General features: G+C 44.7%; 2 protein-coding genes across 2 annotated transcripts in view; both read right to left on the reverse strand.

Annotated features, from left to right (window-relative positions):
* The window catches only part of LOC143986845 (uncharacterized), a 237704-nt gene that overhangs the window by 77573 nt on the left and 145330 nt on the right, over positions 1–14801 (reverse strand). Inside the window, exons 8-9 of the mRNA XM_077485254.1 lie at positions 10676–10773; positions 10382–10517 (exon numbers count right to left, since the gene is read on the reverse strand). Of these exons, the coding sequence (XP_077341380.1) occupies positions 10382–10517; positions 10676–10773 (234 nt within the window). The remainder of the gene's footprint in view (positions 1–10381; positions 10518–10675; positions 10774–14801) is intronic.
* On the reverse strand, positions 11511–13632 carry LOC143989506 (gastrula zinc finger protein XlCGF53.1-like). The gene is made up of 3 exons (XM_077489646.1): positions 13572–13632; positions 11902–12008; positions 11511–11775 (listed from the first exon to the last, which is right to left on the reverse strand). Exons 2-3 carry the CDS (start codon positions 11983–11985, stop codon positions 11545–11547), a joined length of 315 nt encoding a protein of 104 aa, XP_077345772.1. The 5' UTR covers positions 11986–12008; positions 13572–13632; the 3' UTR covers positions 11511–11544.

Here is a 14801-nt window from a genome sequence, read left to right on the forward strand (position 1 = left end):
GTACGCCATTCAGCTGCAGCGCGGATTTATTTATCTTGACAGCAACAGCGTTTGCTCCCACGATACATAAAGCCGTGACTCCAGTGCTGTAGGCGGTGATTTCACCACCACAGTTAAAAAAGAGCATATATGCCGAAGCATGGGGGCATAAGGGGTGGAGGAGCGATTTTGCTCCTAATGCCGCGTACATATGGTCAAAATTCCGACAGGGGGCTTGCCCATGGAAAAGTTTGAACGTATGTACGCGGCATAACTTTTTTGCGGGAGGATGCCCCCATGCTTCGGCATATATAAATGGTGCATGTATGTCCATCATTAGAAGTGGGTGGATGAAGGGAGGTATCTAATGGTGGGCATACCCACCGATCAATCTCTTTTTTTTCGTTCAGACAACATGACTCTCAGTAAATAGCTTGGGGTGTACTTTCCAAAATGGGGTAATTTGGGGGGATTTTGTGCTATTTTGGCATTTTATGGCCTTTGCACCCTTAGAAATCCTGAAGGTGGTGATTGGTTTTCGGGGTGCCGTACGCGACTAGACTCCCAAAAAGTCCCACACATGTGGTATCCCCATACTCGGGAGAAGTAGCCGAATATATTTTGGGGTGCAATTCCACATATAACCATAGCATGTGTGAGCAATATATCATTTAGTGACAACTTTGTGCAAAAAAAAAAAAGTTTGTAATATTCCCGCAACTTGTGGCAAAATATAAAATATTCCATGGACTCAACATGCCTCTCAGTAAATAGCTTGGGGTGTCTACTTTCCAAAATGGGGTCATTTTGGGGGGTTTTGTGCTATTTTGGCTTTTTATGGCCTTCGAAACTGTGATAGGTAGTGAGGGGTAAAATCTAAAATTTGCACCCTTAGAAATCCTGAAGGTGGTGATTGGTTTTCGGGATGCCGTGCGCGACTATACTCCCAAAAAGTCCCACACATGTGGTATCCCCGTACTCGGGAGAAGTAGCTGAATATATTTTGGGGTGCAATTCCACATATAACCATGGCATGTGTGAGCAATATATCATTTAGTGACAACTTTTTGTACATTTTTTTTTTTTTTTTTGTCATTATTCAATCCCTTAGGACAAAAAAAATAAATATTCAATGGGCTCAACATACCCATCAGCAGTTTCCTTGGGGTGTCTACTTTCCAAAATGGGGTCATTTGGGGGGGGTTTGTACTGCCCTGCCATTTTAGCACCTCAAGAAATGAGATAGGCAGTCATAAATTAAAAGCTGTGTAAATTCCAGAAAATGTACTCTAGTTTGTAGACGCTATAACTTTTGCGCAAACCAAAAAATATACGCTTATTGACATTTTTTTTACTAAAGACATGTGGCTGAATAAATTTTGCCCTCAATGTATGACTAAAATTTAGTTTATTCGATTTTTCTTATAACAAAAAGAAGAAAATATCATTTTTTTTCAAAATTTTCGCTCTTTTTCCATTTATATCGCAAAAAATAAAAATCGCAGAGGCAATCAAATACCATCAAAAGAAAGCTCTATTTGTGGGAAGAAAAGGACGCAAATTTCGTTTGGGTGCAATATTGCATGACCGCGCAATTACCAGTTAAAGCAGCGCAGTGCGAAATTGCAAAAACACCTCTGGTCCTTAAGGTATTTATTGGTCCGAGGCTGAAGTGGTTAAAATGGCGCCTGTAAAGTGCCTGCAAAACGGCTCCCCTGCAGTCTGTGTGGAAGCCCCGAGTGCTTTCACACTGAGGCGATGCGCTGGCAGGACGTTAAAAAAAAAAAAAAAAAAGTCCTGCAAGCAGCATCTTTCGAGTGATGTATACCGCTCCTCCACCACTCCTGCCCATTGAAATGAATGGGCACCGCTGCTGAAGCACCTGCAATGCGATTTGGCAGCGGCGATTCACGGGCACATTTAACCCCTTCCTGGCCCGCTAGCTGGATTATAAGTGCCCGCTAAAATGACGGTAAAGCACCGCTAAAACTGGCAGCATTTTACCGTCAACGCCTGCTCGCTCCAGTGTGAAAGCAGCCTTAAGTGATACAGAAAATTTCTTACATGTATTAAACAAAACAAACATCCAAACAGTTCACTTGTATGTATAATTTAGAATGAAAAATATAATATAATATAATATATATATATATATATATATATATATACACACATACATACACACACACACACACACACATATATACACCGTTTTTTTATTTAATAAAATTCTCATGCGCAAGTAAAAACATACGTACACAATCTCAAGATAATAGAAACGTTATCAATAATATCACTCGCAGTACGGTCAGGTTTGTCTCACCGCAGTCCTGAGAACCTAGAATAGTACACAGTTATCTATTATTTTGAGATTGTGTACGTATGATTTTACTTGCGCATGAGAATTTTATTAAATAAAAAAAAACGGTTTGCACTATGGAATATGTTTTTTGTCGTTTCCCACATTGGAATCCGTTTTGACTGGAGTACTAGAAATCAGGAAAGGTACTGCTGTAAGGAGATCAAGGAACCTTTACCATCGTTGCTGGCAATCACTTGATTTTGGGTATTATGAGAAGCCTCTCCATAAAGAAACCAGTGAACTAAATAATTGATGACGATGAGCTTGTTAACCCTCAGAGTTCTGGTGAGTTCATTACCATAAGGGGTGGCACCGATTGTCAAGCTTCTACACACTGGTGTTTCCGTCTTGGAGATGGACTTTCTTTTCTTTTATATCAGCGTGTGAATACTTTAGTCAAAAGCTCATACTTATGTGTTTGGGACTTTCAGGAAAACATTTGTGGTTGATTCCTTGATAATTACGGATTGTCATCCTTTTATATATATTAATTTAGTTTGGATATTTAGCGCTGTCAATATAGTATATACGTGATGAGTCGTTAACGGATGATATATACTATATACCCATGTGATTTATGATTTATTTTATGATAGCAGCTTGTAATAATTTTTTTCCGGATTGACATCCTTTTTGAGCGCTGGGATCAGTGGGGAATATTTTAAATATTTTAATATTTTATATATTTTTCAGTGATATTACTTACCGTAATTTTCCTTTCCTGATGGACTCCATGGCAGCCTACGTGTGGGTTTAGTCCCGCCTCCATTACCCTATAGGACGATACTCCCATAAATCTTTGCTCCCTGCCAGGGGCCGTGTTCGGTAACTATCCTACTCCAGCCATTTGGGAGGGAACTCCTGCTGCCATGGAGTCCATCAGGAAAGGAAAATTACGGCAAGTATTTGACATAAATTTTCAGTTTTCCTTACAGACTCCATGGCAGCCTATGTGTGGGAAATAACTCGCCAAGACACACCCGGGTGGGCAAAAATGCTGCTTAATAAAGATTTATTTGACACCGTCAACCGACAAAACTTTAACTCCAAAGTGAACTGAGGATAGAGCCGCCGGCTCAACACAATAATGAGACATAAAAGGTGTGTATTGAAGACCACGAGGCCGCCCTGCATATCACGTCAGGAACCACGTGGCGAGAGGCCGCCCACGAGGTAGAAAGGCTTCTGGTCGAATGCGCCGTCACCGCCTGAGGAGGAGCCAAGCCCTTTTCTCTGTATGCCCACTGGATTGCTTGAACTATCCATGCCGCAATTGACCTGACTGATGCTCTAGTGCCCTTGTTCTTCCCACAGAACAGAACGAACAGGAAGTCCGACTGCCGGAATGGAGCTGTAGCTTCCAAATAGAGCTTTAATGAGCGCCCAACATCAAGTGGATGAATTTCTGAGGAATCAGAGGATCTGAATATGGGTAGAGAGATTTCTTGATTTTCATGAAAAACCGAAGTGACCTTAGGGTTTGACCCCAACATTGGAACTAGGACCACTCTGTCCGGGAAAAAGGTTAGAAAAGGCTTCTTGACTCCTAGAGCTTGAATCTCTGATACTCGTTTCGCCGAGGTGACCGCCACCAGGAATGCAGTTTTCAAGGTGAGTTCTCTGATGGAAAGAGCCTTACTGAAAAGAGAAAAGAAGTCCAGAACTAGAGGCAGATCCCATTTAGGGAATCTGGGTTTTTTCTGGGGTCTCAATCTTACTGCGCCTTTGAAGAACTGCTGGATAAGGGCATGCTTGGCCCACTGAACCCCTGTAAATGCGGAGATAGCCGAGACTTGAACCCGAAGGGAGCTAAATGACAAGGGTAAGTCCAAGCCTGATTGCAGGAAACCCAAAACGTCTTGAACTGTGGGTGAAACGTAGGAACTGGTTCTGGAGGACACAGAAGATACAAATTTGGCCCAGATCCGTTCATACACCTTATTAGTACTTCTTCTCCTTGAACTTAAGAGGGTGGAAATGGCTTCCTTAGGACACCCTAGTGCTTCCAGCCTTCCCCTCTCAAGAACCAGGCCCTCAACTGAAGGTGAGCCGGACATGGATGGAGAATCGAACCCTGGGAGAGCAGGTCCCGTTTGGATGGAAGAGGAACTGGGTCCCGAAAGCTGAGGAGGGATAGGAGAGGAAACCAAGGCCTGTTGGGCCAATGCGGAATTATTGCCAACACCTCCACTTCTTCCCATCTGAGTCTCTTCAGGAACTGAAAGATAATTGGAATTGGAGGGAAGGCGTATGTCTTGTGGAACCACCACTGCTCTGTTAGGGCATCTATCCCGTAGGCCTGCGGATCCTGGAACCTCGAATAGAACCTCATTAGCTTCCTGTTGAAATGGGAGGCGAAGAGATCCACTTCTGGAGACATCCCCAGGGATAGAACCCACTGAAACACATCTTCGTGAAGGGTCCACTCGTTGTTGTCCAAGTGGACTCGTGATAAAAAGTCTGCTTGGACATTGAGAACTCCAGGCACATAGGCTGCTGTTAGGTTGGCCAGATTCCTCTGGGCCCAACGCATTATTGGATCCACTTCCCTCAGCAGAGACCGACTTCTGGTGCCCCCTTGCTTCCTTACATATGCGACCGCAGTCGTATTGTCCAGCCTAAGGACTACGGATGCTCCCACTATCAGATGCGGAAATGCCAACAGCGCTAGGAAGGCTGCTCGTAGTTCTAATACATTTGACACTATTCCCCGAGAGGGAAAGTCCCAAATGCCCTGAGCCACTTCCGATAGACAATGTGCCCCCCAGCCCTTGTTGCTGGCATCTGACGTCACTGAGATCCATTTGATTGGAAGAAGAGAGTGGCAATTCAATAGGTTCTCCCGACGAAGCCACCAGAGGAGGGAACCTCTCATGGTCTGAGTAATCTCGATGGACTGGACCTTTTCTCCCCACCATTGGCGAAGAAAACCCATTTGAAAGGGGCGCATCCTCCACTGTGCCCACTTCACCATCGGTATAGTAGACACCATGGTGCCTATGATCTTTAGGCAATGAAGAGCACTGAGACGAGACGAGACGAAGAGAGAGCCAGGTGGATCCTGTCCCGTACTACTGCAATCTTCTCCTCGGGCAGAGAGATGGTACCTTTTGTCGTATTGAACAGGGCGCCGAGGAACACGAGAGACTGTGTAGGAACTAACTGGCTTTTCTCTAAATTCAGGAGCCACCCGAATTCCTTGAGGGTTGCGATGACTTGATCCCTGTGTTTCAAGAGACAATCCTTGTCCTGAGCAAGAAGAAGCAAATCGTCCAGATAATGATGAATCCGGATTTTCCTGACTCTCAACAATGCTACAACTGCTAGAAGGACCTTCGAGAATGTGCGAGGGGAGGTTGACAGACCGAAAGGAAGGCAGGTAAACTGTAAATGAAGCTGGCCAATGGAGAAACGAAGAAACTGTTGGAACTCTGTGGCCACTGGGAAGTGAAAATAGGCGTCTTTGAGGTCTATTGAGACAAGCCAGTCCCCTGGCTGCACTGATTGTTGAATCGTGGACAGAGTTTCCATTTTGAATTTCTCCTTTTTTATGAAGCGATTTAGACACGTCAAGTCTATTACGGGTCTCCACGTACCGTTCTTTTTCTGGACCAGGAAAAGAGGGGGAATACATTCCCATGCCGCGTTGGTTGTCTGGAACAGGAATAGCGGCGCCTTGATCCAACAAAGATTTTATGTAGGTTAAAAGAATTTGTCTTTTTTCTTCCGACCTTGGAATGGATGTGGGAACACACTTGAGTTTGGGGACGCTGCTGAACGACCAAGTGTGCCCGGAGGAGACCGTCTTGACAGTCCAAAAGTCCTGGATCAAGGCCGCCCAGACGTGCCGAAAGTGGAACAAACGAGCTCCTACCCGGACCGCCTGGACGGGCCCGATCTCAAAAGGACTTAGTAGGCTCCTTTTCCCCCATCGAACTGCCCTTTGCAGATTTTTTGAGAGATGTCTGTCTGGACCTCCAAGATATGGAAAATTCCCGTCCAGGCCTGTAAGTGCGTGCCTCCCTGGCACGATCTTGACCCTGCTTTCTTGGGAACGATCTCCTTTGATTCTGCAGGCGCCTATCCTGGGGGAGAAACCCCGACTTACCCCTGGTGGCTCGAGTTATAGCACTATCCAGCTTATTGCCAAAAAGGGAAGAACCATCAAAAGGAATACGGCACCAAACCTGCTTAGAAGCGGGATCGGCTAGCCAAGGACGGAGCCACAGGGCACGCTTGGCAGTTACAGACGAGAGCATGACTCGAGCCACCAGTCGGATAATATCGATCGAGGCCTCTCCTAAGAAAGCTGAAGCCAGTCTTAGTTCTTGAATGGGAGAACTCTTGGCCAGATCTTCTGAAACGTTCCTGAGTGTTTCATCAACACTATCAGACCAAACTTCCATCGCTCTAGACAGAGCCGCTAAGGCCAGGGCCGGTTTACAGGCCATGCCAGCCGTATGATAGATCTTCAGGTCAGAATCGATTCTCCTATCCAGAGCGTCCTTAAAAGAGACTGTGTCCTCAAGAGGAAGGGTCACATGTCTGACCAATCTCATTACAGCCGCATCCACGAGAGGAGAAGACTCCAAATTTTTAACTTCTTCCTCCTTAAAAGGGTAAAGTCTCTGGATCTTAGATAGAAGAGAATTATTTTTCTCTACCTTGCTCCACTCATCCGATATCACTTCTCCCAACTCTGAGAGGAAAGGGAAGCTAATACGCTCCTTCTTCAATTGCTTAAAAAACTTTCTTTGCTTCGCCGGGGCCACTACCGGCTCTTCCCATTTCAGCGTTTCCTTGATGGCTTTGACCAAAGGAGGAAGCAGGGTCAAAACCCGAACCAGACTCTTCTTCCTCAGATTCACTATCTGAGAGGACAGCAGACGGATGGCTAGGCAACGAGGAATCCCATGTGTCCTGGGCCTGAGCATCCCTCCCCGGAGACCTTGGCGACTCTATGGGAGACAACTGGGGGGCTTCAAATTTCTTTAGACTGTCCTTGACCAATCTTTCCACCATAGACTTCAGCTGTTGGTCAGAGTCACTCCTTTCACCCGTCGCTTTAACATAACAGGCATCACAAAGGGACTTGTCAGCAGGAACCTGCGTCCTGCACCCCCAGCAAAATCCTTCAGCTACGTGACTTGGGCAAGCTGTTGAAGGGCGGGAAGATTCCCGGCTACAGAGACTGGTTCTCGCAGGAGAATCATGTTGTCTGGATCTGGAAGAGGAATGCCGGCGGTGGGACTTAGACGAATCCCTTCCTCGGTGAGAACTCCGGCGCTGAGTAGACCTAGAAGGGCTGAAAAAGGGAAAACCCAGCAGTGTTAGTGGAACATCCCCTAATGTTCCACTGCCCCCCACACCCCCCGGCAGGTAACCCAAAAAAAAGTACCTTCTCCGAGAGGGCTGGCCACTAGCAGGCGGCGAGGCATCCAAAGGATCCATCAGGGCTGGAGATAAAACAGCCTCAATTAAACCCAGAAAACAGCTAAAGAAGCAGCGATAACTGACCTTTATCAAAGACACATACCTAATACTGAAGAACCAGGGCTCAGGAATGGCACTGCAGGCTTTACAAGCATCCCAGATTCACTGCAAGATGTTTTCCGTTTTTAAAACTGCCGCCTTAATGACGTCACGAATTTCGTCATGAAAATGCTAGTGCGCATGCGCAAAGCCCGTAATGCGCATGCGCGAACCAAGCCTCGTCCTCGCGCCGGTCTCGCGCATGCGCAGAACGACCGAGCGGCGAACGAGGAAGTAACTGGGCGGCTGGAACGTAAGGAAACCAGCCGCCCAGCAAGCCAGATACACCGCACAGCGCTGTATGGGGGAAGAAAAGACATCATCCCCATGAAGAAGTCACATGACGTAACGCGTAGGGAGTGGCCATAGGACGAACCGGAAGTAGAGTAAGACGGGCAGGAAGTTGCCATTACACCCTCTTCCTGATTGTGTTTGTTTTTTGCAATTTAAATGTGAGAGTCTTTACTGCTTCTTAATAAATCTACCTGCCGTTTTTTAAACTACTACACTATGGAAGTCTCCTGTTTCTCTCTCTCCCCCTCCTTTCTCTTATTTTGAGCCATACACTGTGGAATAGAAGTGAAGATCCATATTACCTATTCTATAAGCTGGGACTGGTCCTCTAGTGGCGGAATTGTATCATTACATCCCTCCTTTGGATTTCCTGATGGCTATTATTAATGAATGAAATAAGAGAATCCTGGAGTTTGTTTGATCTGTTTATTCACTTCGTTTGAAGGTGAGAGTTCTGGGAGCCTTGAGTAGCGGACATTCTATCATTGATCCCTTCTCCATTTTTTATATTTTTACCCGTGCTGTTTTATGAACTATATATTTTTTTCACGGCATTATATGTATGCACATATTTATATTAGTTTGAATTTGTGTATTTATTTGAGTGGCACGATTTGCGCAGGACCCACCCCTCTATATCCATTATTTGATAGTTTGTGTTCACTATTTTGTCCTGCTGCATTTTTTAGTTAGCATTTGCACTTTATATCACTCAGGATCTTTTTCACAGCATCTGTGTTTCATTAATTTTGATTTTGGATTTTGTTCCACTCTAGTCACTCATTACCACTTAGCGGCGCGAAGGCTGACCACTTTCAAGAAAAGACACACTGCAAAAAAGAAAGGAAACACACAGAAAATGACACAGAAAGGCTGCCATGGAAAAACAAACAGCTCACCACTCCTGTAGACGGACACCAGCCGAGGTAGGTCCCCAAACACATGCCGGACTTCTGGGAGGAGGGGGGCGAAAGTCACCTGCTAGTAGCTAGGCTCACGACTAATCACGCGGCTTCACCTGTCAGTGACCAGGCATACACCTCTTCAGCGCCTCTTCCATATGCCCCTTTTCCATACTCCGCTAGTAGCTAGAGCTTGTTGGAAATATGCGACTCCAAGTCGCTCGGCCGGTCCGTATCGCAGAAAAAAATGCAAGTCTTCAGGGTAAAAAGACACATGCTAGGTCCTATGGAGGAGGACAAAAAAAGAACACGGCCTCTGGCAGGGAGCAAAGATTTATGGGAGTATCGTCCTATAGGGTAATGGAGGCGGGACTAAACCCACACGTAGGCTGCCATGGAGTCTGTCAGGAAATTATTATATATATATATATATATATACACACATACATACATACACACACACACACACACACACACACACACACACACACACACACACACACACACACACACACACAGGTAATCAAAAAACTTTTGGATGAAAAAAAAAAAAATGGGCTAGCTTTACTGTTTTTTTTTTTTTTTTTTTTAATCTGTGTATTTTTTCCAAAAAAAATTGAGTTTGAAAGACCGCTGCGCAAATACCGTGTGACATAAAATATTGCAACAACCGCTATTTTATTCCCTAGGATCTCTGCTAAAAAATATATATATAAGTTTTGGAGGTTCCAAGTGAATTTCTAGCAGAAAATACAGGATTTTTATTTGTAAGCATCAAGTGTCAAAAAAGATTTAGTCTTTACATGGTTAAACTGAGAACTCTACACACTGAGTTGAATTCATTCATTCAGAAGTGTAAACATTGTATCTTTTTGATCTTTTCTTGGCATACTGCCCAGAGAGGAGACAAGTCGCTTCACTCAAGTCTCCAGGCAACTTGCACTGACTTCTATTACTGAAGTAATTTGCAAGTCGCGCTGAATATATCATTGGCCTTTTTTAACAGCACAATCGGCCGATGCCGATTAATTAAAAAACGCCAAATATCGGCCGATATATCGGTCAACCTCTAAATATAATACAATTATATATATATTTTTTTAAACTGTCACTTTTGGCCAAGTGCATCCCAAATTTTCGGTTTCGGCACCAAAATTTCCATTCGGGGGAATTTCTGTAAGCAACAAGTGTCAGAAATGGACCTGGTCATGAAGTGGTTACGTTTACTTGGAGAAGAAGGAAAATATATCACTCATCTCTGGACCAGTGTGCAGTAACAGTAGAGATAACAGAAGAATATATTATGGCTCACCTGTGCTGATCTCCGTAGGAGTGTCCTCTTCTTTGAATCTCCTCCTCATTCCAGCCGCCTCCGTATATTGCTGATCATCCCTCACATACATCTCTTCTACTTCACCATCAACTTTCCTGTCCATCAGATCTTTACCCTAAACCAACAGAATGGAAGAAAATAACATCTGTAAAATAGAAGAAGTATTTATGATGGGAGATCACATAGAAAATATCATCTTGTAGAGTCCACACATCGTCTCCACATGTCAGAGTGTTCAATCACTTTATGTTCCTGACCCTCAACTCCACCTACCTGATGATGGTGAGGGATGGTGTCACATTCCTGTGTGGAATCCCGGGAATACAGAGGACGGGGACATCTCTCTGGTGGGTTCCCATTACTGGATCCATCTGTAGGAAACACACACAGTGACTGAATACATTGTTTCTATGTGTTTATCAGATGATGGGGATCTAGGTGGACCCTCTGTACTGCTCTCTCCTTTACAATAAAGTCTCTTGTTACCCGGTGATGTGAGGGGCGGCCGATTGTCCATCATGACGTCCTTGTAGAGATCCTTGTGTCCTTCTAAATACTCCCACTCCTCCATGGAGAAATAGACAGTGACATCCTGACACCTTATAGGAACCTGACACACACAATGATACAGTCACCATCCAGACACATCCCTTGTCTGTTACTGGATAATGTCCCAGAATTCCTGGCACCGCTCACCTCTCCTGTCAGCAGCTCCATCATCTTCTTGGTGACTTCTAGAATCTTCTGCATGTTGTGTCTCTCAGGTTTTAGGGAGCCACATGAAGGCACTGTGATGGTCATATGATCTCCTGACTTTAGAAGAGGAAAACTCTATTCAGGAAAAAAACAGTAATATCATGTCAAATTCCCAGAATCCGCCTCACCTCTCTGGTCAGCTCTGTGTTTTATCAATAGAGATAAGAGTGATGTCATGTGACCTCCCAGAATCCTCCTCACCTCTCCAGTCAGCTGATAGATGACCTCCAAGGAGAAGGTCAGTATCCTCTCATTCAAGTGAAATTCTCTTTTTACAAAAAGTAAGGTCTGATGATCTTCCATTGTGACGTCCTTGTAGAGATCCTTGTGTCCTTCTAAATACTCCCACTCCTCCATAGAGAAATAGACAGCGACATCCTGACACCTTATAGGAACCTGACACACACAATGATACAGTCACCATCCAGACACATCCCTTGTCTGTTACTGGATAATGTCCCAGAATTCCCGGCACCGCTCACCTCTCCTGTCAGCAGCTCCATCATCTTCTTGGTGACTTCTAGAATTTTCTGCATGTTGTGTCTCTCAGGTTTTTGGGAGTCACGTGAAAGCTCTTTGATGGTCATATGATCTCCTGACTTTAGAAGAGGAAAACTCTATTCAAGAAAAAAACAGTAATATCATGTCAAATTACCAGAATCCTCCTCACCTCTCTGGTCAGGTCTGTGTTTTATTAATAGAGATAAGAGTGATGTCATGTGACCTCCCAGAAACCTCCTCACCTCTCCAGTCATCAGGTAGATGATCTCCAGGGTGAGATTTAGTATCCTCTCAGTCATGTGACTCCGGTCCTCCTCCATCCTCATTGATGTGATCTATGTGGGTTTCTCTGTAGACGGATAGCAGAAATTACCTGGACAGAATTGGTTGTACAATATTAGGATGGGGATGTAAGGAGTTAATAGGCGGACTCTTTGCTCTCAGTTTTTCCTGCATGGTGATCACTGCTGCTCCTAAATATCTGTATCCCTGCCCATATTATTGGGTATTTAATTTTGTTCTCTCTCTTATTGTGTCACCTAAATAATAAGCTGATCTTCATTTGTACAACTCTGTCCTCTCTTGCTCTCCTGTGTAGGCAGCATTCAATGGTGAGAGCAGAGGTAACTGTTTACATTCTTCTTTAGAGCTTGCTTTAAAGGGAAAACTATTAGGTCATTGTCAGGAACTGGCACTGGCCACTTGCTTGCCGCTTACTACTCTCACTTGCAAACACAAAAACCTTCCTGCCCTGCATATTTTAATGAGAGCAGAAGAGGGGGTCAGAGAATGTGCACAGCCACTCTAGGCTCAGTGACAGCTCATCCTGAAGCCCACGTCATCATCCTGCCACACTGCAAGTTGTAGCTGCCCTTCTGAAGCAACCCCTCTCTGCTAGGTAGTGAGGATTTTGGGGTGGGAGAGCTCTGTACAGGAAGAAGGGGGAGGGGGTTTGGTGGGAGAGCTCTGTACTGGGGGGTTGGGGAGAATTTAGGGTAAACTGGCTTGTGAACTATGCACTCCTGAGCCTACCACCCTGATCATGCGCTTTGCACCCTGTACATAGTGCACTCCTGTGCTCCGCACCCTGTACGTAGCACTCTATACATAATGTACTCCTGAACCCTACACTCTGTTGTTATTATAATTGTTACTCCTCACCAAACAAATCTTGAAAAATAAAATCCATTTTCTTTATTACATGTCCCCTGGGTCACTGTCCACCCCCCTCCCCATGCCATTTTTCTGACAATGCCTTGCCTCTTAGCGTAGAAAATGGCCATTATTATTTATTAACATTCAGCTCCCATTTACTTCAATGGGGTTCAAATTCAGCACCTGAGCTGTAGTTATGTTCTGTGGAAACGTCTCACACCAAACCCAGGTATGTTCAACTCATCTCCAGTGAGAATGTTCCAACCCCGTAAGTGGGGAAATTTTTTATTTTTTTTTAAATTCTTTATGAATATAGGGTACAAAAGGTAACCACCCAATCACATCACAGTCTGGACAGCTAACAAGTAGTTAAGATAGATAAGTGCATTAAGGATACAAAAGTGCAAATCACATACTATATGAAGATAACTAGTACCAACATGCAAGTAGAAGTAGGACTACTAATATGTGCTCAAGGTTGAGTACCCAGGTTTTTATTAGATTAGACAGGAAAGAAAAGGGGACCAAAGAGAGAGGGAGAAAGCACAAGGGTGAGGGAAGAGAAAAGAAGAGATAAGCACCAAGGGATGAGGAGTGAGGAAATGTTCTGACCGAGAAGGATTTAATCTAGGTTTCCACACTATATATGTGTGTGTCATCATCTGCTGAAGATCAAATAAATCACAGTGACTATGGAGGAAGAGGACGGACATGACGGGGGGTTACTGGGTGTAAATAGAAAATAAGATCTTATTACCTCCTCTGCTGCCACTTCCAACAATGTTTTCTCTCTACTTTCTCCCAACTCACCTCTCGCCTGTCACTTCTTATTTATACCTGACATCACTTCCTTTCTGTACGTGACATCACTTCCGGCCTGTATTCCATAGAGACTTCCTGTCTCAGTAGAAGTGAGATCACCACCTTGTGAATCTCAAAGGAACTGCAGCCCCGAGAAAAGTATGTACTGTTTATATCCTTATAAATGGGATCATCTCCACTCCCACCAAGGGGGATAGAAATATATTACTGCCTAGTCCAACCTTTCTCAGCCAGGGATCCTCCAAAGGTTTGAACAATTTGTGTCTCCCTGTAACAGTGATTTCATAACAATGTAAACATGTCCTTTTCCCACTGATTACTGATATTATAAGGGGAATCTTCATCTATTGGTCACCAATGTAAGAGACCACTAACAAACAAAGAGTCAGACTTCTGGTTGCACTATTATTACTGCTTCTAAATGTGGTAGCTTCCTGCTCAGGCTGGTTGATAGGGTGCCACTGGCTGTAAGCAAACCTAATACCCAGTATATCCCCATCCAGCCCATTCTGCTGTCAACTGGGGAATAGGGATGGGCGAACGGTTCGGCCCGAGCATAAGTTCGGGCCGAACTTTAGCTGTTTGACGTACAGCCGAACAAGCGGGTAGTTTGACTGTTTGGCCCACCGAACCAACCACAATACATTGCGGTGCTGAACAGTGTATTGCAGGCCCTTATTGGCTGAAGCAGTGAACGCTTCAGCCAATCATGGCACAGAGCAGTGTCAGAGTCATGACTGGACACTGTCATCATGACTTTATCCAATCATGGCTCACCCCCCGCCCCCCACAGTATAAAAGTATTCTTTCAATGGCAGCCATTTTCAGTGTGATTTTGGCGTGGAGAGATAGAACAGGGCTCTGTTCAGTGCTATTAGTTAGTGTGCTATACTGTGCTATTTTTCTTTAATTGTCAGTGTAGAATATTAGTTTAGTGTCAGTCTGGGGATAGTGTGAGTGTAGCGAGGAGTAGGGATGGCCGAACGGTTCACCTGGCGGTCGTTTCGTGGCGAATTTCGGCTGTTCGCGGTCCGCCCGATCGGCGGACTATTGCCGCTGTTCACCCGACGGACTTCCGTGTTTACTGTGTAAAAGAACTTTGACCTATGATGACACATCCATCATGTGGTACTGGACAGCCAATTGAGACATTACAGCACATGGA

Source organism: Lithobates pipiens, unplaced genomic scaffold, assembly GCF_037356315.1.
Source record: "Lithobates pipiens isolate NorthernLeopardFrog02 unplaced genomic scaffold, aLitPip1_a1.2 Scaffold_18, whole genome shotgun sequence".
Taxonomy (NCBI): Eukaryota; Metazoa; Chordata; class Amphibia; order Anura; family Ranidae; genus Lithobates; species Lithobates pipiens.